The sequence below is a fragment of the Cloeon dipterum genome, chromosome 4, assembly GCF_949628265.1.
Source record: "Cloeon dipterum chromosome 4, ieCloDipt1.1, whole genome shotgun sequence".
NCBI classification, from domain to species: Eukaryota; Metazoa; Arthropoda; class Insecta; order Ephemeroptera; family Baetidae; genus Cloeon; species Cloeon dipterum.
Genome location: NC_088789.1, coordinates 18006417 through 18030882, shown reverse-complemented (window position 1 = coordinate 18030882; position 24466 = coordinate 18006417). Strand labels below are relative to the sequence as shown.

The window sequence follows — 24466 nt, the reverse complement described above, 5'->3', positions numbered from 1 at the left end:
ATTGAGGAAATGTTAACATATCAATAAATTCTTCACCACAAAATTGGCATTTTACAATTGACAGAAATATCTAGATGGAAACGTTTGTCTTTTACACATAAGAAAATAATAATCATGGAAGGAATGTCTCGTAAAAACATTCCGACCTTTACAATGACGTTGCTGGTGTGCTGTAAAAATTGGGGTGGATATTTTGTATTTTTTCCATCAGGTTTCCCAAAAATGTGTTATACACAGGCATAACAGGAAAGGAGAACTGCATGCATTACAAAACTTGATTAAACTGATCAGAAAAAACTACTTGAACTCTGACATCGTATAAGATCAACAGTAGTTGTCATGTTAAACATTGAAAATAATAATTCAAGTCAGTCTCAGCTCTATAAATAAAAAAAAAATATAATAAATATCCTTTCTCTTTGTGTTCTCTTCGTAATGTGTTGCGAATAAAAGGTCTGCTTGTTGTGGCGCACGTTAGGGCAGATGAGGCCGAGGACTGTCGTGTCACGACATAATTATTGTTCATAAAATCAAAACTGCTAGATAGACGCATGGTCAAGTTACAAATTAACATGTGCAATCTTAAGGTTGTAAATCAGGTCAGACCGATTCATATTAAAACGTGTGATGCTACTCGATTTTATCTAATTTTAAATAAACTATTTATATTTTATTTAACTCCAAAAACCTTTTTCGTCGGTTCATCGCTTTTGAGATGTATGTGCCCGCTGATAGCGATAATAACTCGCGAAAACTCTGCGTCCCAATAACTTAGCGCACAGGCCTCATTGGAGGAAGCCCAGTTCAGAAAAGGATCAGTTTGTGTTACTGCCCCCTCGCACCGAAGTATTTTATTGAAACGCTAACATTCATCGTCCCGTGAAATTTATTCACGAATTCTGTAAAGGTGCCAACCAGCATGTAGCAAGTCGGTTTTGCAATCCTTCCGAATCCGAATGGAATCGTCATTGCAATGCAAGGAGTCAAATTTCGGCACAAATCAACCCGCATTCGTTCCCCAAACATGGCTATGATACTCGCATTGCAAGTGCACGCCAAACGTGCGCTCAACAATGCGAGCCAATGGCTTGGCTGGTATTTTCAGATTAGGTTATGAGGTGGTTCAGATAGAATAGTTTTTACATTTAATACACTCTTCCAGACACCCCGATTTATAGCTAATATTTAGAGAATATATTGCACAAAAACAAAATACTTCCCAATTTTATATTAGACGCCAGAAGTAATAAATAAAAATTGGTGGTTATCTGAATATGACAATTTTATTATTTTCACTTTAGTCACTCCTTCCATGGTTTCCACTTCCTGTTGTTTAAAGATAAACGTTTGGTGAATTACATGATACGAGAATGGACATACATATTTGTGCCATTTTCTGTATTGTAAAAACAATTGTAGAGGAGGGCGATAGTATCATGTTATTGCAAGCTGCTAATCACAAAAACGTGTTTCCCAAAACCTAATTCATATATTGTAATGTGCCTGTTGTACTTCATTGTTGTTTATTAAATAAATCTAATCATGTATATTTTACTAATCGAAGTCTGCGTTTGATATAAACTGAACTATCAACAACTCACCATGGAAAACGCAGCAAGGATGTATGAGGTGCCTTTCGCTTGGCGCAACTTTGCCTTCCGCAGGTGCAGCAACCGCCATTCCAGTGCCTCTTTAGTCTGCATCAAAGCAGTCCAATTGGTCCTGCAACAAAATAATTTACGATTTTCTTTTTAATAATCGCAGCAACAACGAATATTCAAAAGTTATTTTTGTATTTTGAAAATTAATTTAGTATCTGTCGTAAAGACGTACTAATCAAATTATCGGCTTGCGGCTTGTAAAAAAAAAAACAGTAAAATTCCTTACTTAACAGGGGTCTGGTTATTTCTGCCAAAGCAGCACCGCTGGCACGAGCTATTGTAATCCATAATTCGAATTAGTCCTCTGGAAAATGCAATTTTCCTGACCCCATTAGCTGCGTATCAGCTGAATGAGCTATAGCAGGCAAGCGTTGTCTACACTATCGAGAGTGACCACTCGCAAAGCACTTGCTTGTTGAACTGTCGTCGTCTTTATCTAAACTGAATGCGCGAGTGTGAGGTTTGTTTAAAGTCGGCAAACAGGCAATCTAGAGGCATCCAGCTCTAGAGACACGTCACAACTCAAGTAACAAGGTTACGCCTCAATTAAGTTAGGTCAACAAACAATAAACTGCTTAAACAAACTACTTACTTAACTCAACGGCGTGGTTCTGTTGCTCGCGGGCAACTCCTTTGTACACAAAACATTCCACCTGCACTGAAGATAACAGTTGGTACTTGCAGTTTTCTTATTAAAAGTTTAATTTGTTTTTTACTACAAATAATCTACAAAATTTGTAATTTTTTCGAAAACATAATTATGTTGATTTGGAGCTGAAGAATTTGAACTGAAACTAGTTGGGCAGAAATATTCTGTACAAATACAAATATCTGAAAATAAAAAGCTCGCTATATATAAACTGAGGAAGTTGCATTTAATTTCAAACTGGAACAATATTATTTCATCATCATTGGTAGGTCTATGAATTTCAGACGGTTTATTTTGGGAAATTTTGTATATATTTTTAGACACACTGTATAAAAAAGTCGCTTCTTGATTTCACAGCCGTAATCATTGGCATCAAACAAATATAAAAAAGAGGACCATATTTAAAATGTGTCATGCGTTTGCTGTTCTCCACTTTTTTTATCCATAGTTCGTTATAAAATATTTTAAATTGCTATGAATATTAATTTTGCATTTTGGGGATCTATACCTGCTGCTCAATGTCAGATGGCAAAAAGTGGTTAGTTTGTGACTCGAAATTCTCAAATAGCTCACTGGGCTAGGAAGTGCACCGGCGCCAACTAGCCACTTGTTTACGCACCTTTCAAGCGGCTTTAGGGACAAATGTCTTGCGTTTCGATAAAAGACTTCGGTGCAGGGAGGCGAAAAGATGACCACATTGGACCCACGCTCCTCCGCAGCCACTATGGCCCAATATTATCCGCTCGGCGGTGTTACTGGCACCAAGTGAGCTCATAGTCCACTGGATGTGCTGAGCAGAGAGTCTATAAAAAAATCTGTATGGACCGCTAACATGAAAATAACAGCCGAATCTTAAAAATAAACAATTGCGCCAGGTAATTTGACAGGTACGTATTTTTATTTTAATTAAAATTTCAAAATCCCGTGCCAAATTGATGTCAGGTTTTCAAAAATCCAACCGTATTATGAATGAATTCAAATTGAAAGACTCCCAGCAAAGATATGACACCACGACGCCCTCCCCCTCGCGTTATCAGATGCTGTGCCGCGCGACGTGACGGGAGGATGCTTTGCACGCACGTAATTTGAGAATTTATTTTGTAATAACATGTCAGACAAATGTTATTTTTATAAGCGCCACAAAAGTGTCGGGTTGCATGTATTGAGAGAGCCAGCAAGATGTGTCGCTTCATTCGTTGATTGCGCTCACACCCGGGTGTCAATGTTGCATGAAAGCATGCGGCCCGTTCGAGGTGATGCACATTGTGCGCGCACCTCGGTTTTCCGTCGCACGCGAACATCATCCCGTAATTGCGATCAAAATTTAGATTTCGCGGACCATCGTTGCGAGGGAGCATTTGTATATTCTAAGAAACCATTTTCGTTATTGCACGTAAAATCCATTGAAAACTAAAAGTGAATCAAGTGTCTGGTTTTGTTTTTCTTTGTGTCCTCTTTTAGCACCTAAATGATGCGCTTTTGCAATTTTTGTTCTCATTTCAGAAATATTACTATTTAACTTGAAAAGAGTTCAAAACCCCTTTAGTGGTTATCTCATTTAGGTTTACGATGCTCACTAACTTTCTTTCTATTTATCTCTTATGAAAGAGTGAATCTCTGCAAACAAACCACGTTGCGCAACAGTTCAGCTCTTTGTCCCAAAAGCGCTAAAGCACACGTGTTGAAAAATAGCACTTTTCACTGTATATAAGAATAATTTGAAGAATTTGATTGTTTTTATCAATTAAAGGAGAAAATAATTCAATTTGATGAAGATTGATCAATGATTTGATGAAATGTATATATTTATTCTCACAATTAGACATAACTTAAACGTATCACATTGTCAAACTCAATTCAAAAGTATGTGAGAAAGGGCGACACTTGAGGTAAACAAGATGACTTTATATAAGGCCATGTCAAGGAGGACAAAGCCGAGGTGTGCCCAAACGTTCAAACAAATAATTGAAGGATTAACTCAATTGAGTCTGGAGAGCTTATGAACACTTATGAATAGTGCGGTCTCAGCCACGTAATTTTTGGCTGCGGCTTGCTGAACCGGCTGTAGCCAAAATTTGGGCCGGCTGAGCATATTTTCCGTTGGCTGGTGCAGCTAACAAAAACTTTTAAGAGTGAAATTTGATAGTGTTTAACGCAGGAGACCAATTTTTCCCATTAAAGTTCAAATTTTCAACTTTTTGACCGGCTGGCACGGCGCAGCACGGCTGGCTGAGACTTCTACAAATAATTATTTCAAGATTTATTTAATTGTTCACGGTACACGCATGAAGTTTTTCGGTATATTTGCCTTCATTATAAGTGATTTTTGCGCAATTTAAAAATATAGAGTAGATTCCATCTGTATGATCTCATGTTATCTTACAAGGAAAAAATTCAGAGATTTCAAGGCAATATTTAATACTATATCAATTTAATTCATAGCTTTTAGATACGGCATTTATAATTTTAAAAACTATGCATATTGCTTTAAAAAGAGTTTTGAGTTTTGAATGATTCTTATATCTACAATTCCACGAAATACTATTTTCCAATATTGCGTGATCCTCGGCTTTATTGAATTTATTTCAAGAATCTTCGAATGAAGGCAGTCACAATTCTCAAGCTTTATTTATGTACATATATTTCTCGCGAGCAGATTGATCAATCTTCCAGTGGCAACTTTTCCATTCTGCTCCCAAAGATTGCACTTTATATAGTTGTGGTGACAGCCGGCCATTCTTGTCCGATTGGTCCAGCATCGACAATGGAAATACATTTATTTGTGCCATTGTGCAAGAGCAGAAGCACAGGGTGAGTTCCAGCCGACATGATGCAAGAATAGAATTGGAATAAGGAGGAGTGCCTCTGTGTGCTGCTCGAAATTGCGCCGCTGAATGTTTTCTAAGTGAGTAAATTGCGAAGCCAACATGTCGGCGAGAGGAAGCTGAAAAGTTGCCAGAGTCTAATCGCCTCATTAAAATGGAAGAGCGGCGAAATTATAATCCTTTCACGCGCTGCCTGTATGTGTGTGCGTGTTGTCAAATTAATTATTTGCACGCCACCATCGCGCTCCGAGAGCCAGCACGACAACGGCGGGAAAGACTCGTATAATTTTAATTGTTTCATTTGCAGCCGCACACGCGTCCATTAAGGGTGAAAGACGAGAAAGAAAGTTGCTGACAGATGGATTGTTATTGAAGCACTTTTGCGTCGCAGTCGATCAGATCCGTCTCAACTTTTGCATCTCGTCGGGCATAAAAAGTCATTAGCGCTCGAGTATCCATTTCTATCACCTCGCTTTTTATCCGCTCCCTCAGAACCATTTTTATCATCCCGACACGGAGTAATTTGGGTCATAAAAGAAGACGAGGAAATGATCAAAGGGCCGCTTTTTCGCGGACGCGACGTTTATTGTAACTACCTTCTTTGAGTCATTTGCTGCTTATCGGCTTTTAAATGCTGCATTACCGCGCGCTCGCCGCCACCGCATCCGCCGCCGCCGCCAAAGCGATGATTAAAAGACGTGGAAATGCTGTGGCGGGTCTTTCTTTCACATCTCCACCGGCCTCTCTCGTGATTACTTTCATATTGCAATATTTCAATTTAGACAGGTTTAATGAGATGGAATAAGAACCGAGACGGAGACTGCACTCGGAAAATCTTGCCTTTCATGAACCAACTCATTGAGCGGGGTTCGCGCTCCCAATCATGGAAGCATAATTTTTTTAAATGATCGTGAAAGTAATATTTTGCTATAAGCAGTGGCTGGGCTGGTTGCTTTTAAATCTGCTCGCTGGATCAGGGTTAACTCTCTTTTTAATTTTAACATATCCACAATTCAACTTTACGATCTCTCGATTTTAAGTTTAAGTGCAAAAGTAGCAAACACGCATGGATTAAATTTGCGGATGCTCACTCTACTGACATCCTTTGTCTTTAAAAAAGTATCTTGTAATCTCTCAACGTCGTGCAGTTTCATTAGCAAGCAGTACTCCTTATTTGAACTTATACAATAGGAACGGGTACCTTGCCTTTTTGGCCAGGTGAATCAGATAATCATTCAATCTATTGTAAAAAAGATTATAAGAAAAAAATACTGGATTGCCTAGATAAATCCTTGATGCTGTTGTACAAATTAAACCTTCATGGATGTGTTGGATAAAAAAAATTTACCTCATGAACTCTTAATAAGTAATTTGCAAATGTTTCACATGTGGAAATCAATGTTTTCCTTGTGTATAGAAATATAATAAATTATTAAATCTATTTTTTAAATATTATAACAGTATAGTTGATTTTGTAGAAATGAATTTCCCTGACATCAAGTATACACCGTTGGACAAGATTCGTCGGGGGAGTCAAAATCTGCTATCAAAACATGGTTAAGAGTTGTAAATTTTCTAGAAATTAAAATCTGGATTTCTCGCAGCATGGTCTAATGCTTTGATGAAGTATCTCACATCATAAATAAGTTTTTATGGTCACCAAGCATCACTCCACTCTAAATGGTTGGTTTAGAAGAATCAATCTCAAGTTAAAATTGAACACTATCTGGGTTGTTAAAAAATGGGAACAGTCGAAATTTCTTCTGATCTGTTTAGCCTTTTCCTGGTTATAATTTAGGTTGGTTATGGCATGGCTAAAGCTACAATGTTCACACAACTAAAACAAATTAATTATTGATATAACTCTATCCTTTTGAAAGTTTTAACATACTTTAACACAAAGCTTTTTGTTGAACGGATGAATATCGTCAATGATATTGATAACTGATGAAAACGTTTTACCGCTTCTCTAAAATTCATTAAGCAAATAACATAATTACTATCAATTAATTAAAATTGTTCCGACAGTTAAAAAAACAATATCTTTAAGCTTTTTTATTGAGCTGCTTTGGTGGTAAGGGCATTTATTTAATATCTCGCTGGACCGTTCACTCACAATTTCAGGCAAGGTGTCGGCTTCACGCTTTTCTTCTATGCTATGCGAGTTGCATACCCTTTTTTCTTTAACAAGATGTTTCTTCGCACTTCGCAAGTTCTGTTATAGATAAGAGGAATTATTATTTTTCAATATAGATCTACAAAGCTATTATTTATTTAATTTTACATATATGTCTTCCATAGGTGTCCTATTGAAGGAAATTTTTCATAGTTGGACACCACATACATTTAGCCGACACACACAACTCGTTGTAATATGGCATTTTATTGGAATTTTTCTGTGGAAAGTGCAAAATGGAAAAATGAGCTACGCTGATTCGAGAGGAGGCTGTGATTTTTAATTCAAGCGTGGATGGCGCTCGAGCCTTGACGCGGAAAACGCGAAACCCAGCCCCGTTTGCGAGAGCGAGTGCGAGAGCAATAATTTATGAAAAGCAATACGCACTTTCGACGCAGCTGAAGTGTATTCATGAATACGTGCTGGCACGACGGACGCGTACGTAAATGAGTCATATAAATAATCTCGAGAGCGCCATATTGGTTTGTTAAGGGAGGGCAATATTCAGGCAGGGAGAGCGCGCGTGATTCATGCTTTCTGGCTTCACGGGGCGAAAAAATATAAAAAAGCGGTGGACGCGTACTAATCACTCAAATGCGAGAGAGAGAGAGAGAGAGAGAGAGGCCTGATTTTGATTTTTGTATAATTCAAATTGAACATGCAGCGAGGTGGAAGCGTTTGAATTTTAACAATGCGAATTACGGCGGCCATGCAGCAGCCAGATTTGCTATTTTGTGTCGCGTCGAGTGACATTCGAGTAGGCTGGCCGGCATTTGTGGCCCCCTCGGGGCGCTGAATTATTCCATTATGCGGCCAAACAAAGTAATCGTTGTGAGTTGGGTCCTCTGCAGACTCCATTGGGGGATGCGCGCGGCTGACAAATTATTTGCTATGGCTACTGAATGCGTGCCTCTAACGACCACTTTTACGCAAACTGTACACAATGTCGAAATACCAGCGCACACAATTGCCACTGCATACCACGTCCTGACATTTCAGACACTCATTGTCAGTTTTGTGAAATCCAAATATCGAATCAGAGATTGGTTCAAGAGATGCAACAACTTTCCTATATTTTTAAGTCTTATATACAATCTATATCTTATATTCCTTAATTAAATTAACTAAATTGCCGATATTCTATTGAATGGGAACTTCACATTAAGCGACTTATTAATCAAGCTAGTGTTTAAGATTCAAAAGCATGAAAAATAGAGGAAATCTCTTTTCATGCAAGTTCATCAAAATGATTGTTAGATGACAATCTTTTCTTTGTAAATGACCTTCGCTTGTGCCTTTTTCAATGTATCCACAATTTTTGTTTCATCTGTGATTGTTAACTACATCAAGAAATGATCGTTATTTTTCTTAAACTGACCAGTAGTTTTAACAAAAGACACTCCTGCCGTCTAACAAACTGTAGTGTAAGTAATTGTCAATTGCATTTTATCATATTATAACTGTATGCCACTATAAATAGGGAAATATAATGAAGCATATGTATTACAAATCTTTGTTCATTTTTACGATGTAAAAAAATTAATTGAATTTCACTGCGATGGATAAGTGAATATATTAAAAATGTTTGCTGTAAAACTGCTTCAGTGAGACACAACATATTTAATGTGAATGGCTCAAGAGAAAAATTTATAATTTAAGATTTTTTGACTTGGGATATTGCTTTATTTTAAATGTATAAAATAAGTTAATTTATTTTACAAATTCATTATTAGTTAAAATATAAAAATTACTATAGAGTTCTTGCGAGTCCCGGTTTCTTATTAAAAAGGAGGTATAAAATACGAGCATTATTTTAATAACCACGCAGAGTGAGAACTTTGAAGAAAAAACATTAAAAACAAGGGGAATTCCCGGCAGCTTTAATGTAAATTACACAGCACGTAGAGCCTGAATTTCTCTCATTTCACAAAGAGGCCTGAGCAATTTAAGCCAACGTCTTGGAAAAGCGGTACAGGAAAGAATATGACTGAGTAATTGCATTAAAATAACGAGGTTTCACAATCTCCTTGTCGCCAGCTTTTCTTATATTTTAATAAACAGTCCCGAAACGGTGACGTAGCTGAGAGGCGTGCACAGCAATTAAGGAGCACAACCTGTAATTAATCACATGCAAATTGTTCCGCCTTGGCTTTGTCTTAAAAAGTCAGATCCGGCATTTGCATAATTATCAACAATTTATACAAAATGGATCATCAGGCGTTGGAATGCATAATTTAATTTTCTGGCATCGTTAATTAAAGAATCTCCACCAGAAAATTAAGAAAAATTGTTTAAATTTAAACAATACATTCTAATTAATTATCATAGATATCACTTGAGTGTATTCAAGCACGCCCCTGTTAAATCAATCCAAATATTGAATACGAGATAAATAATGTAAAATCCAGAGTAGCTGCAAAAATAGTGTATAAGTTGAGGTCAGATGGTCCGGAAAAGCTGCTGTGCCGTGCGAGTTTTCATTCTCTATTAAATTTCTACTTACAAAGCAACCATACCACGTATTATAAACCAAGCCGTTATTTTTATTTGCAGTTTAACTTTTTCAACGATTCAGAATGTTGTTGTTATTTTCATTACAATTGCAAGGTAAATTTATGCATCTTTTTTGCATTTTACTCTATTTCTGATTGCTTTATAATTAATAATATTCGATAAAAAATATTTATTTGTTGGGATTCTACAAAAGTTTAAACGCATTTTATATTTTGAGAGTTATTTCTTCCAAAGATATACTATATTGTAGTGCGGTAAAAAAAACTCTGCAAAACGTCGTGTGATGCTTTTGAACTGTACTTTTGGATTAATAATCAAATTTTCCATTGAATGTACCTTCAAATATGAAATGTTTAAGTGGAAGTAGACATAAACGGTTGTTCTATTTTGAATTCGTGAAATGTTAAATAATTAAGCAGAGATACTACGAGCTGTGTTGGTTAAAATTGGTTAAAACAATAGAATGAGGGAAAAATGTCAAAATGTTTTTCCTCTTATTCGCTTTTTTTGCGTTTTCTTCCATATTTTAGCTGGTTGAAAAATACATTTTATTGAGGGAAAAGGTATAATTGAAACATTTCTTAGAGTGTATGAGGTTTGAACGTGAGCTTTGGTATGATATTTCGTGAATAATGATGAAGAACGTTACATTATTTTGAAGAATATGTTTCTAAACAAAAAATGTTAATATTAATGTAGAGAAACTACTTGCAAATGCGATCGTTTATTATTATTATTGCAAAGCTATTCGTTTTTAGAGATGAAATTATGGATATCGCGTGGGTCTTGAATAATTATAAAATTTGCTGAATTCAACGGATTTGGTGTTCATGATAAGGGCCTTTTCAGCATTAGCAGAGGAAAAGACGGAAATTTGCATGAATAAAAATGCGTCGCTGGATTCAACGAGGCGAGAAGGGATTCATACCTGCAGGCATCATCTCATTTACCCTCTTTCGTAAGCCATTTTAACAGCCAAAATGTACCCCGCAGCACATCTTAACTGAATGAGTGACATCCTCCTGAAGGAAAAGAGCTCCACAGCGCGCGTTTTCAAGCCTCAACTCTCGCATCCCCGTCAAGCCGATTATTTATTTCCGAATCACATTATTTTGCGCTTGTTAGACACCCCGGGAATATATAATATGTAGGCTGCTTAAACGCAAATTATTTTAGCTTAACTTAATTTGGACCAGTATATTATCCATTCTTATAGCGGCAGCCAAACCCCTTGTTTTGATTTGTTCTGCTTTTTTGCTATAGTAAGAACCAAATTTTTTTCTACTGTCCTCATCATTAACAATGCAGGAGCAGTCTCCTATCAAAAATTATTTGTTAGTATAAGCATTAAAAGCGATAGAAATTTTTCTTTTTTTAAAAGGCAGTGAATAAATAAAGATTTTCAAGTACAGGATGTTTTGAAGTATGGCACAAATGCACGCTGTTTTAATTTTTTTTTCGTTTCACGCTTTTATACAAATTTTGCATGTCATTTTTTACTTTGTTCAATCATGAGATGGAATGAAGCATTATTAACTCAATTTTTTTAAAATCAAGGTTAGTGAAGTAACAATATATATTTCAAGCGGTTGAAAACAATTTTGTCAAGTAAAAAATCACCTTATGTATGCTTTTAACAATCCATGAAAATATGATTCTTATCTCAAAATATTGTTATTAAATTTAAATAATTTTTTAACAATCCATCATAAATTTAAAGAAAATACTTTCGAGTAAGATATGAGCTGGAATTTTGACTAGCGTTGACATTAAAATAAAATCGGAAAGAATAAATGCGCACGTTTCTGCTCGTAATTTTTCCTTGAGCCCCGCGTCGCTCACTCATACACACATACAAAGTACGATGTGTGGTGCGTTGCTGATTAAAAAACAAAAGCAGGCAGCCAGCAGTGCTGTTAATTTATTTTCGCACGCAGCACCCGCTGAGGAAATTTATTTTTCGCTCTCTCACGAGTGGCGGAGAGGAGGCTGTTCAGCGGGCGTGAATTTATACAAGCCTGCGCCACCGCCGCGCGGCTCTCGCATTGTTTGGCGCCACTTTTTAATTGGAATGCACGACCTCCTGTTTTAATTAACACACCGATGCGAATTAAAATTTCACCCGCCGCTACTGCAGCCGTCGGAGCAAAGGTGTGCGTTTTTCCTGGAGCAGGGGTCATTTTTGCAACTCTCTTCCGCGAAATACTTTGTACGCAGGCATGATGCTTCTTAAATGGTTCAATTTTATCAAATAGAGAGCACTGAAATTAGGTCATTAACTTTTAATGCATGAGGTGCAATCTAGACCAATGTGAAACGAGCAGCAAACTTGTGAATATGTGTAGCAGGGTAAAATTTTCACGCTTCCAAGTTGATATTTTAATTTTATTGTTGTTAGATGCCATTAAGGGTAGAAGCGATGCACACAAGGTTGTTATAATTTTCCAGTTGAATTTAATGCAGCTAGTTTTTATTGTTCCGTATCACATCACAATTTTCCTGCTCATCTGCGGACAGCAATTTCATGAATTAGGGCTGCAATCAACAGCCGAAACTAGTGGAGTAGGAGAGGACTTTATTAATACAGAAAATAAACAACTCATAGTATACCGAAAAATCTGCATTTAATTTTAACTGAAAATTGGGCATTTTAAACGAATTAAACTTTCATCATTCCAGTTGATAAAATCATATGCTATGAATAGAATTATTACAATACAATGTTGAGATAATTGATCAAACCAACAACTCAAATTAATGTTAATTGTTGCCCCATCTCAATCAATCTTAACTGAACATTTTTAAATTCAATTATCTATCATACTTGCATTACTAAAAATTTCCTTATGTTAATTACATTTTTCACCAGCCCAACTTAAAAATAGATTATTTAAATTAGTAATTACTTAGTTGTCAACAATATTTTAAAAGTTTTACTTGCACAAAAGTAAAATCCATTTTTTTCTCAGTTAAAAGGCGAAACCAGCCCGTTGGCTCGCATTGTTAGTGCAGTGCGCGCCCTTCCCGGTCCGAGAGGACAGGGATAAAAAGAGCAAAAAAAAGTTCATCCTCAGCCCTCTGACGGGACAAGAAGCTCACGCAATTGAGCAGGTAATTCATATAGGGAAACAGAAAAACAACTCGCTATTACATTTAATTTTCATTCACCAATATGACCTGCTCATTTGCTTCTTCCTTTACTGGCATAATGTACCACCTACAGTAAAATCGATGGTACAGAAAGGGAAAATATTAAAACGCACTTTGCAATTAAATCCACTTGATTTGTCCTTATAAAAGTATGCGGAATTTTCCTTGTGTCGTTCTGTTAATTAAAAAATAAGACTGACTGCATGGCTGAATCAGAACTCATTAACACTTTTTGAGGAAAGAGGGAGTGACACTTGCGAATTGCCATTGACATATAAAATGAGAGTGCAGCCCGAATGCATTTCGTCATGCCATTTCTATCTGGCTCGAGAGGCGCAAACAAAGAAAACTCATTCTGCAAAGCGGCGAGTTCTTTCTTTGTGACATATCAAAGAGGACGCTCACATCAAATATACAATCTCTTGTGTGTCTTGACAAAGAGTCCAAAGAGGTTAATGCATGACTGGATTGCATGCAAATTACAGCGTGCATACAGTTTGGAAGAAAAATTGAGTCGCTCCTTCGCCAGAGACCATCCAAAGAAGACTCGAGGTTTAATTTTGGAAAATTGTAAGAATTCCGAGAATTCCAAAGTTTCCAAATTCGTGCACATCAATGAAATGAAATTAAATACCAGTGTAACGTATTGCTGATATAAACTTAACCTTTTATTTTGTATAACATTAGGAACACATTTTGTATTATTTCAAATGTAAATTGCCTAAATAACATTACGTTTTAAATTAGTCCTGTTAAAAGCACCAACCGATAAAATCTCTTCTGTGTATTGGCATTTCCGAATAATACAAATGCACTTAATCCTAATAACCCAAACGAAGCGCTATCTAAAAAAAATCCAGACTTAAAAGCGTAAAAATGTTAGTAATTGTAAGTAAATACTATATTTTGCAACAGGTTAGTTGATAAATATTATGCTGTGATATCATAATATCAAATTTAACTAATCGTAATTAATAGTCTACTCAACAAAGCAATTTGTGAAATTTATTTCAACCTCGTTGCAAAATTCCGATCGGAAAGAAAGAAAAATGTAGATGTTTGATCAATTTAAGCTGTGAATTTTTATTATATCTAGGTTTACTGTAAAGCATGTCACGTGAGAATATGTATGGAACGATCTTCATCATGATTTAGCAATTTGGCATGACTTGGATATGCTTATTACGATCTGAAAGTTGACTGAAATATCATTTCTTTTTTAATATTCTCTGCCATTGTGCTCTTTAAACCGAAATTAGATGGTTTAAAAATGTGTCAGAAAATAACCATTACTTTCATCTGTGAATTAATATGCATTAATCCCAGTTCTCAATTAACCTTATTATATGAATTCTTAAAAACGTAAGTCAGTGTTTTTAAAACGACTGACCATTTGCGAGCAACATTAACAATACCGTTGCCGAGTTTTGGCGACAAACAAAGGTGAGCTGAATCAACTCGCTGACGGGGCAAGAAGGAAAGAGGGTGCAAATGACCAACGTTGCGCATTAAAATCAAGCAGAAAATCTTAATTGCAGTCTGTTCCCTTAGGGTCCGTTCTTTGCCGCGCTTTATTCAACAATGAACAACCATTTTTGCGCCGCGCACTCTTGTCTTATCCTCTCATTATTTAATCCTTTGCTTCTCTCTCTCTCTCTCTCTCTCTCTCTCTCTCTCTCTCTCTCTCTCGCGTGGTGCGCTTTGTATTTTATAGCCATTGTCACCGTCTGCCAGCAGCCACGACTCTCGTTTTGCATTTGATCATCAGTAATTACTGTTGCACCCGGGATGCCTGCGAAGATAATTGAACCGGGTGTGAAAAGAAAAAAATTACTCGCGGCTAAATTGCTTTAATTCAAATGCATAAAAAACTGAAAAAGAATGGCTGGTCTGAAGTTGTTGCGCTGATGTTGCATTTGAAGAAATACAAATTTTAACTATATTATATAATATATTTGGTGTGTGATAAATAACTTATCTAAATAGCAACGAAGTGATCAACTGGTGTATTGAACTATAGCAGCTGTTTTTCCACAGGTCAACACTGACTTTGGTATAAATGCGAAATGCGCGTTGGATTTATATGTCGTGAAAGTAATGAATGATATGACATATCCGTTACACACAAAAAACTACTCTGTGTGGCATAGTTTCCATCTCTCTGGAAGGTGTGTGAGATTTATCAAATTTTAATCTGCATTAGAGTACCGTGCATTTTGCGCTAACCATGATATTTGAAATTACAAAGTGTATATTAAGACGGTTGAAGACTAGAAAATAGATGTTGACAAACACATTACATTATTTGACTTTATGTTTTTACATCTTGTGAAATGAGTATTTTTTACACCTAAAGAATCATTTCACCAAGCGCATTTGAAAATATTTTGGATTGACTAATGTTTTTTCTTACATTGAAGACAGTTTCGTTAGATGAATCACTCAGAAGACGCCATTTTTTTCATTGATTTGTTCATTTACCTGACAAATAAAATCTAATTGGCTATGGAAAATGCTGCTAAGATAATATTTTATTTAATATGCATCTTTGATTTTTTTTCCTCGAATAAAATGACACAAGAAAATAATGTTGTTCTCCGCTGCACCGCAACGGCGGCAAAGAACGTTTTCTTGCTACCACAGTGCATAGAGTATGCAACCTGTGAAGCGTGCATGCAATGGGGTTGCATAAGTTTATGGTTCATGATTAATGTGTATTCAATTTATTCCTATCCTATGCTCTCACGATTGCGAAAAAAGACAAATTTCTAAAGCTCAGTAAGAGAATTTAGATGTTAAGCAATGCTCAAATCGGAAAACTAATATGGATGCCTTAGCTGCACATCAAAAACTATAATTTAGATGCAAAAATTGATTGATTTATATTTTAACCTTTACAATAGTTATTTAAGGATATTGAGTGCAGTGTAGACTTTAGATACCTCTAATTAAACAATTGCTCGTGAAATTGCCGACACCAGATTGGTAACTATTGCGTGCCAAATCTCGAAAATCTTGCAATTAATTATCGGACAAAAATATTTCATGAGGTTAATAAAAGCATAAAATCTTGAAAACGGGCAACACGCAAGCATGAGATGGATAATATTCATGATAACCAGAACATATATTGCAATAGACATCAGTAATGCAATTAATCTTATATTTATTACAAATTCGAATTAAATAAGACTGGAAAATGGCCCTGATATGAACTGCAAATGCTATTGAAATTGTAAATGGAATTCCCTCCCGTCCGAAATTAAATTATGTCCAAGTTCCCAGTTTCCCAAATATTGTAAATTGTATGTGATGTCAAATGTTGTGTAGGTTTAATGTAGTATAAGCTGTAGAGTGGCGAGTGTTTTAAAAATTAGTGGTAAATTTTGCTACTATTTTAATAGCGAGTTTCAGCGGGTTGTTCGCTAACATTACAAATGCCTTATTCCTCCTAATGTGATTTTCTTGACTTTAAACGTTTGTAAAATACATATTATGACTTGCTTGGAGAAATGAAAACGAATTAAAAATTTGAATTGAATAATAATTGTACTTTATTTAAGTATATACGTTCAGTACAACTGTTGTTTTCTGTGGCATCATAACATTTGCAAACGTGTCAAATATTAAAAAAAGTAACTAAATTAACTGTATAACTTTCCAGTGACGTCTCGTAAGAATGAACCTAAATGATAAAGGAACTGATAAATCTGCGGTGTTTGTTGGAAACATGAATTAAATGAGTAAAATAAGACTCTGTGAAACTGGGAGTTATGAAAATAGTGACGCGTAGGAAAAAGATGAGGAAGAAGGCCCATATTCATAGATCAGTTAGAATTTTATAGATGCATAGTCAGTTTGAAATTTGCAAAGGAAAAATGGAAAGTTGAAGTTTAGCAGAAAATTCCAATAACAATTTTAATATGAGTAAAGAATAAGCGCAAATTGATATAAATGAATGAATGCTAATCTTTAAATCTAGAAATCATTTGGTTCCTCAAATTGAAATTTGCTAAAATCGTCTGAGCAAAATTGCAAGTGCATCACAGAAGACTAAAAATGTGTTGATAATTGGAACTATAAACGAAAAGGACGCATCAGGAAACTCAGCGTGGTGGGAAAAAATAAGAAAAGGCGAGCACACACAATAAAAAGCATTCGCCGCGCGCGCGACGAACGGAAAGTGAGTGAACGGCGGGTTTTCTCCAAGGAACGCGCAATATCATAATGCATCATCAAGCCTATACCATTTGAAGATATTAAATTGTTTGTTGCAGGCACATCTCACTCTGTTTAATTGTGAAAGTGACGTCACAGACACCATATCGCAATTACTCTCTCTCCACGGCGCGCACTCGCTCAGCTCGAGCGCCCGCCAGCTTGAGCTCGAATAATACGTTTTATGTATTTGCAATTCGCACAATCTCATTTGCCGAGCTTTCAACATGGCTGAAGATCCTCGCACAAGTCACTCAAAAACCCGTAATTTCCCCTCCGAGGGCTTGCAAAGAATGGGACTTCACGTTTTTGCATTTAGCTGCGTTTCATGGTATTTAAATCACTCCTTTATGGTACATTTGCATTTCCAGGAATAAATCGATTAGTTAAGAACATCTTAGTAATTTTTTGTATGTAGTGTAATTGCATTGCTTAAGACTTGAAGATAAAACGATATTAATTCAGATTGTGAATTTAAAAGTTATTTGATTCAGGGAACTGATGAAATATTTTATGGAACTTAAGCACTACCACCCAGTTTGTAAAAGATCAAATGTGTAAACTCAGTGCTAATTTTTAAGTCATTTTTGTGATTGTTTGAGCCGTTTAAGCCAAAAGGTTTGTCATGAAAAAGGATACAACTCTGACACCGTACCGTGCTTCTCGTTTGCAAAAAAATTGCCGGTGTCATCAACTAAAGATTTACATTTTAACTTGCAATAGGGAAATTATTAATTCATTGGCGGTTAAAAATTGAAGAGTTAAATTACATGGGTAAAAACTAAATTAAATCATACTTCAAATTGAACAATATGATATCAATCATCCAAGTAATTTATTGATGAATATATGTTATTGAAATTCTCAAGTTTATTATTAATTCTGATTTATTTTATGTTTTTACATACATAAAAAGTCCACTCATTCAATTTACATTTTACTTTCTAAATTTACAAAGAACATTTATCGATTTCGAGGAATAGCTCATTTGTCTCCTCTTATTTGCATGTGATGTACAATCGTCTGAGCAAAATTGTTCGTGCAAACTCTTGTCGTATTGCTTTAGGCTTAATAAATTCGGGATTTGCTGGCCAGCAACATTTCTTTCCTGTAAACGTCATGTTCGTAAATGGAATTTAAAAGCCACCCTCAAAATGTTTAAGTAGTGTGTCTGAAGACTATATGAATCCTCTTTGACAGCCACTGAGCGCACAAATCAAATCTCATTAGAATGATAAGATTATGAAGCTAAAAATAAATCAACATTTTTATGTATCTCTGAATTAAACGGACGAAAATTTGATTAGTGCTGTAATAATTAATTGTTTGAAAAAATAACGATCGCAGTATAATTCCAACCTATTTATTCCCCTCTATTTAGTTCAAAATATCCAATTGGTTCTAACAAGCTTATCCTATTGAACTGGAATTAAAAAATTGTCTGTCACATTGTCTCTTAGAAAATATGATTTTTCAAGTATGGAAAATAATATTGATACTGCAATACCCAAGAAAGTTCTTGTTGCAATTGCAAAAACAAATACTTAAAGGTTTTCGTGAAACCCAAATTAACTTAGATGTAACGCTATAAATTTTTGATAGACGTGGCTGCAAAGTTAGCATCCTTTCCACGTAAGTGAGGACTGAAAAATTATTATTTCGAATAAGAAGACAGTGCTCGCTGATTGATTATTGTGCAATCTTTGGAACCAACTTGCTCAGAATTATAAACGGCAGCCTAGGCAGATGATAACTAATTCCTAATTTACTCAGCATATATACATAGAAAAGGTAAAAATTATTTTTCAGAATTTCCCAGTCCTGATACACCTCAAAACAAAGTGGCAAGATTGTCATCTAGAAAATACAGACTGAAATAGACATCATTTTACGCTTGCAAAATTTAAAAACGATAAACTCAGAAGATTCATGCGAGAAACACGATGACACGGGACTAAGTAGAACAATAATTAATAAATTTTCCCAGACGTTAAGAAAAAATTGAGAGGCAGCCCACTATTGCCATTGCCACGACCGCGGGGAACAAGTGCGAATTGGGCGAATTAAAATGCATTGGCCGTGCTAAAAAACGAGCTTGTTAATTACGAGTGCGCAATGCCGGATGAAAAGACGCGTCCGTGTGGTAATTGAGTCGTGGGCCCGTCGAGGGCGAGGAGCGAGCGCCACGCCAGCCGCGCGTTTTGACAACACGACATTTTTATAATTAATTGCGCCCTGGCTGCTCAAGTGTTGGCAGAGAAGCACATTAAGAGGCGAGAAAGCAACCGAGTTTGTGCCAGCTTGGCGTGAATAGCATTCATGGCGGTGGCGGCAGTGGCGGATTTATTTGCACATGTATTCACACCCGCGTGTGTTTATTTGACAAGGAGACTTACTCGCGTTCTCGCTCACTAATTAATGTGCAGCAGCTCCGTATGTAAATCCGATCTACATTATGCACACTCACATTAGCAGTCAGTCATATATTTGAACTTTAACAGCCGGATGAACAGGTAGGTGTTCGCATGCGATCAAACCAATCATTCGTCGGTATTTCACACCTTTGCCCGTTGTTCACGAGAGAGACTCGATCGTGTCGCGCCTCCGCCCAACCTGCGTCTTTATCAGACACCATTTTTTTGTCCGGCGCTTAGCGAGCTCATGTTATTCCGCAATCGCATTTTGTGATCTATTTAAAATCAACTGTGTGGTAACGGTAAATTCCATATTCATTTCTCTAATTTTGATAGATTTTTAAAATATGGATTGGATTTATACTATGCTCCTGTGATTTAGGGATGCAAACTAGTTCAGTAGGAAACTTCCGTATAATTTAGAAAAATGAACAGTTTTTGCTATAAACCAAGGTTACATTAATTTGATTTCAAATGAAAAAATATGACATCTTTGTGTTGTCTTACATTTAAAAAAGTATTCCTAAGTCTGAAGAAACCAAGTTGTTAGCTTGGATTGTTAAGCACTTGCAATGTGGAAATTTGAGCAATATTTGGGGGTCGAGTTCGGGTTGATATGCGCCTAAATTTAATTAATTTGAATCGCTATTAGGAGTTCACTCCGATTTAGGAGGATTGCAATAGCTTTCCGACTTACTACTTGCTGTTAGCTCCTTTCCAACAAGCGCGAATAAGTTTCAAGGGACGAAAGTTTACAAGCGTTTTAATATAAAAGACGCTCATCTAAAAAAGATGAACCATTCAAAAACGAAACAATATGTTTAAAAACTAATTCAAGAATTTGTACAGATGAATCAACTTAATAAATATTTTTCCACACTGAGCAGTCACAGTTGCAAAAACAATTTAATCGACAGATTGGTAATTTAAATCGTTTGTAATTGCCGGTTTCTGATTTCTCTGTCATTTTGTGTGCTGTATTTTGCTAATTCGGTGTGCCTATTCTTACACATTTGACTCACCAACTTATATTTACAATAATGCATGGAAATAACCTCATCGCTAATCCTATTCTTTTAAACTATCACACTATTTTTCATGTGGTGTTCCAGGTCACTTCATCCGAGAACCTGGTGTTACCACAGGAACCTATTAACAAATGCTTTTTAGAATTGTCCTTTTTGGTGGCTCAGTCGTGAAATAATCTGATGCTCAAGCTCAAGAACTGCACAGTGGCCTATTTTTTCACTATTTGTATACAATTTTTTGTTTTAAATAGCAGTGATTTAAATTTTTTCTACAATAATGTTTAATATCTCAAAACTTAATTATTTTTGCTCGGTAAGAAAAACTGAAAAAACCTGTGACAAATTTTTAAATATTTCTATGCGTATAAATTGCGCTGTGCAAATATTAACAATTAAAAGGAGGATAATATCTTATTAACTGTAGCGCGGAACATTTGGCAATGTAGATAATTTTTACGCACGTTTTTTTGCGGTTCTTGCTTGTATTCATTTTCATTGTTCCTAAACTTTAAGACGATTTTATCTGCAATATTTAACATGAGTGAATTAAAAGAATGTCACTCTAAATATTTTCCATTTTCAGTGAAATTAATATACGAGAAATAAATTATTTAATAGCACACTTTGCATCTATTTTGTATTTATATTTAGCTTGTTCTTTTCAACAATTATTGTTCATTATTTAGTGCGGAAAATCAAAGTAACACTATATGTCTTAATTTTATGTATTTAAATTTTGTAACTATGACAGTAGGAATAAACAAATAATAATAATTAAAAATAATTGGTATATAAGGAGAGTTTTAATATAAGAGTTTTGTATTTTCTGGCAACACATATTTTATTGCTTAATTTTCATATTCTCCTTAAGTAAAGATATTTCAACATTCCAATTCATCAATTTTGTTTAAATGTTATGGTAAATTATTTAGTTATGTCTGTGTTGACACTTTGCATAAATTGCTCATGAACAGTCACCATGCAGATAAAATGCATACTCAAAGTTTGAGCCATCGATTTCTACAAAAGTATAGGTTTCTAGTTTGTGATACCTGGGTTAAATTTTGAATTCTAAGGACCAAAAAATCTTTTGATTTCATATTGATTTTAATCAAATTCAAACCCCTTTTTATAGTATCTATTCAAATATATTTGATGTGTCCAAAATTAAATAATATATAAGTAAGTGAACCCCATTATTTCATCTTTTTTAGTCATCTCCCTAAGATTTTCCTTGTTTAATTTTGAACGCGTTGAACAAGTTCAAGACAGGTCTCACTTAAATGTTACCAAATTCATCTTCAGATCCATATTGACGTTTATTTAATTTTATTTTCATCTATAACCCTGGTAAATTCAGATGATCGTGTAGGTAAATTATAGTTAAGCTTTTAAATAAAGTTTTGCATAAAATAGTGTTACAATATTTCCAAAGGTTCATGACAAGGTTGTCCTACTGGCTCATAACAATAAACAAAGTTGAACCTTAATTTTCAATTTTTCAAATAAAAATAATCAAATTAATATAGCGGTTAATATAATAAGAGAGAGCGGTTTTGTACCGTGTATTCTTAAAATATATTTGTTATACAGCCAGTAGAATGTTAAAATATTGATTTAGACGATCATTAAATGTTGACCATGTCTATTTTAATTAAATTTTATCAAGTATACGTTAAATTGAAATACCTCTAGCAAAGATTGAATTCCAGCGGCGTTTGCAAATGAGTCGCGAGCGGCGATCGGTGGCTTGGTTCGCGGCACGCGGCCCCGATTTTTCTCGCACTCCGCGCTAAAAGCGCGAACTGGATCGGCTATGCACATCTCTCACCTGGCATGCAACCACTGAAAACGGCCTCAGAACGCGAGACGGTCCGTGTGGGAATGGCCGCCCCGAGAGCGGCCAATTTGGCCCGCAGCTGACAGGTAGAGGCGAAAATGCCAGCTTTTGTGGCCGCCTCGCGCGATCGAGCCGGTGTCCGGTTTCATTCGCGACTAGATTTTTATTCAAGCAACTCGCACACTCACGGCACTTCGGCAGGAATTTCCTCCGCCGAGCGAACAATGAGTGGATTTCGTTGGTTTATTTGCTCGCACTTGGGAACTCTCGCTTGAAATTCATACCTCTTCGATAAAAGGAGTGACAGACTGGAAAGACTGCCTGCCTACCATTGTGGGGTCAATCTTGGCTCATTCTCTGCACGCAGCCTCTCGCGCCAAGGTGACAGTTTATTATGACATGTAATGAGCACTGGCACATAACAGTCGACGGCTTCCGAGAAACACGCCTCCTACCCGCGACGATACCTGCGTGTGTGCTTTCTTGCTCTCACTTGGGGAACTTTGATTGCGATTTCGCCTCAATGAAGTTGCATTTTTCATGGGTAATTAGAAATTTATCCCTGCTCAGTTTGGATTTGTGTGTTAAATCAGCTGTTTCTCTATCTGCAAGTTAATTCATAAAACCTGTAAGTAAGTGCGGTCGTAAAAACTATATATTCATAAAACTAAAATTCTCGCTTTCAACTTTTGAGTTTTATTTAAATTTTTAACTTCTTTTTCATTCAATATTGGCCAAGGCTAATTCCCATGACATCCCAAATCATCGGGTTAGACTGTTATTATATATGTTAACATTTTTTTATATCAATATTATTAATCACACAACATTGTTTTCCAGGAATAAATTATAATTCATAGTTGTAAGTGTAACTAGATCCTTTATCAGCTAGTCAGTATAAAATAATACATCTCTATATTATTTCACAAACGTGTAATGAAATTATCAGAAAAAATATAAAAATTCAGTTAAATATAAATTATATTTGAAAATTAATTTTCAAAATACAAAATAACTTGTAAATAATACAATTTAATTTTGTTTTAAACATGACATGACAATTAAATTAAATTACACAAAAAATGATTTTTGTAATTTTTAAACAGTATGCCATAGACTAAAAAAAGAATTTAAACTTAAAATTAGGTAAAAGTTATTATCAAGTTTTCATTTAAAACGCGCAATATGTGAAATATTAATTTCTTTGGCTGATAAATTTATGATGAAGCTAATTATTAAAAATTAAGGGTAAAATCGTTCATCTCACCAATTCGTTGCAAATAAATAAATAAATGCCTGCCTCATTCAACAAGAATAACAGTCAATCAAGTTGGATGACGCGAGGTTCTCATTAACCATGAATATATATTTTTTAATTATCAAAATAGAAGTGCTGCTTGTTTTCGTGAAAGGTGTGAAAAGGGGGAGGGAAGTGAATGCATTGCAAACAATAGGCCACATCTTGGTAGAGCAGCGGGAAAGAACAGCATTATATATATGATGGAGTCTCTCTCTCAACTCTTTCTCTGCTGGCAACATACAGTGTATAAATAATAAAAACTGCGCTGCTGAGGCTGATGCTATTCAACGTGTCTGGCGAAAAGGGAGGTTACCATGCATGCGAATGATGTGGATGACAAAAAAGCTTTTTAAGGCTTTTCACACCTCGCTTTTCCTCTCATTTCGAGTACCAGATTTGTGCGTGAGTTCTCTCTCTCTCTCTCTCTCTCTCTCTCTCCCTCTCTTTCTGCTCTTGTCCGAGTAATAAATAATCCACACGAGTGACAGATTTGCGAAAACACTCGACTCGCCAACCGCCACCGCAGCGAAACTCGACACCATGCTCATGAACTTGTCTAGTGCACATTTGAATTGAGCTTGAAAACGTTTCGCGGCCATAGGCTCCAATGTCCAAACGCAAGAAAAAAAACATTCCTTGAAAAATTTCCCATTCAAAGTTTTGCGAATTTATTAAATGGAAAAAAGTGTCT

At 35.7% G+C, this 24466-nt stretch overlaps 1 protein-coding gene across 3 annotated transcripts in view; it reads right to left on the bottom strand.

The window, feature by feature from the left end:
* The window catches only part of LOC135943651 (calcium release-activated calcium channel protein 1-like), a 40401-nt gene extending 17800 nt beyond the window's left edge, over positions 1 to 22601 (bottom strand). Inside the window, exons 1-2 of one of the 3 annotated variants that reach the window (XM_065490299.1) lie at positions 22325 to 22601; positions 1602 to 1722 (exon numbers count right to left, since the gene is read on the bottom strand). In XM_065490299.1, the coding sequence (XP_065346371.1) occupies positions 1602 to 1703 (102 nt within the window). In that variant the 5' untranslated portion in view covers positions 1704 to 1722; positions 22325 to 22601. Of the gene's footprint in view, positions 1 to 1601; positions 1723 to 1887; positions 2115 to 22324 lie in introns of those variants that run through there. The other 2 variants (XM_065490298.1, XM_065490300.1) reach the window with 2 other exon arrangements.
* Between the last annotated feature and the right edge of the window lie 1865 nt (positions 22602 to 24466).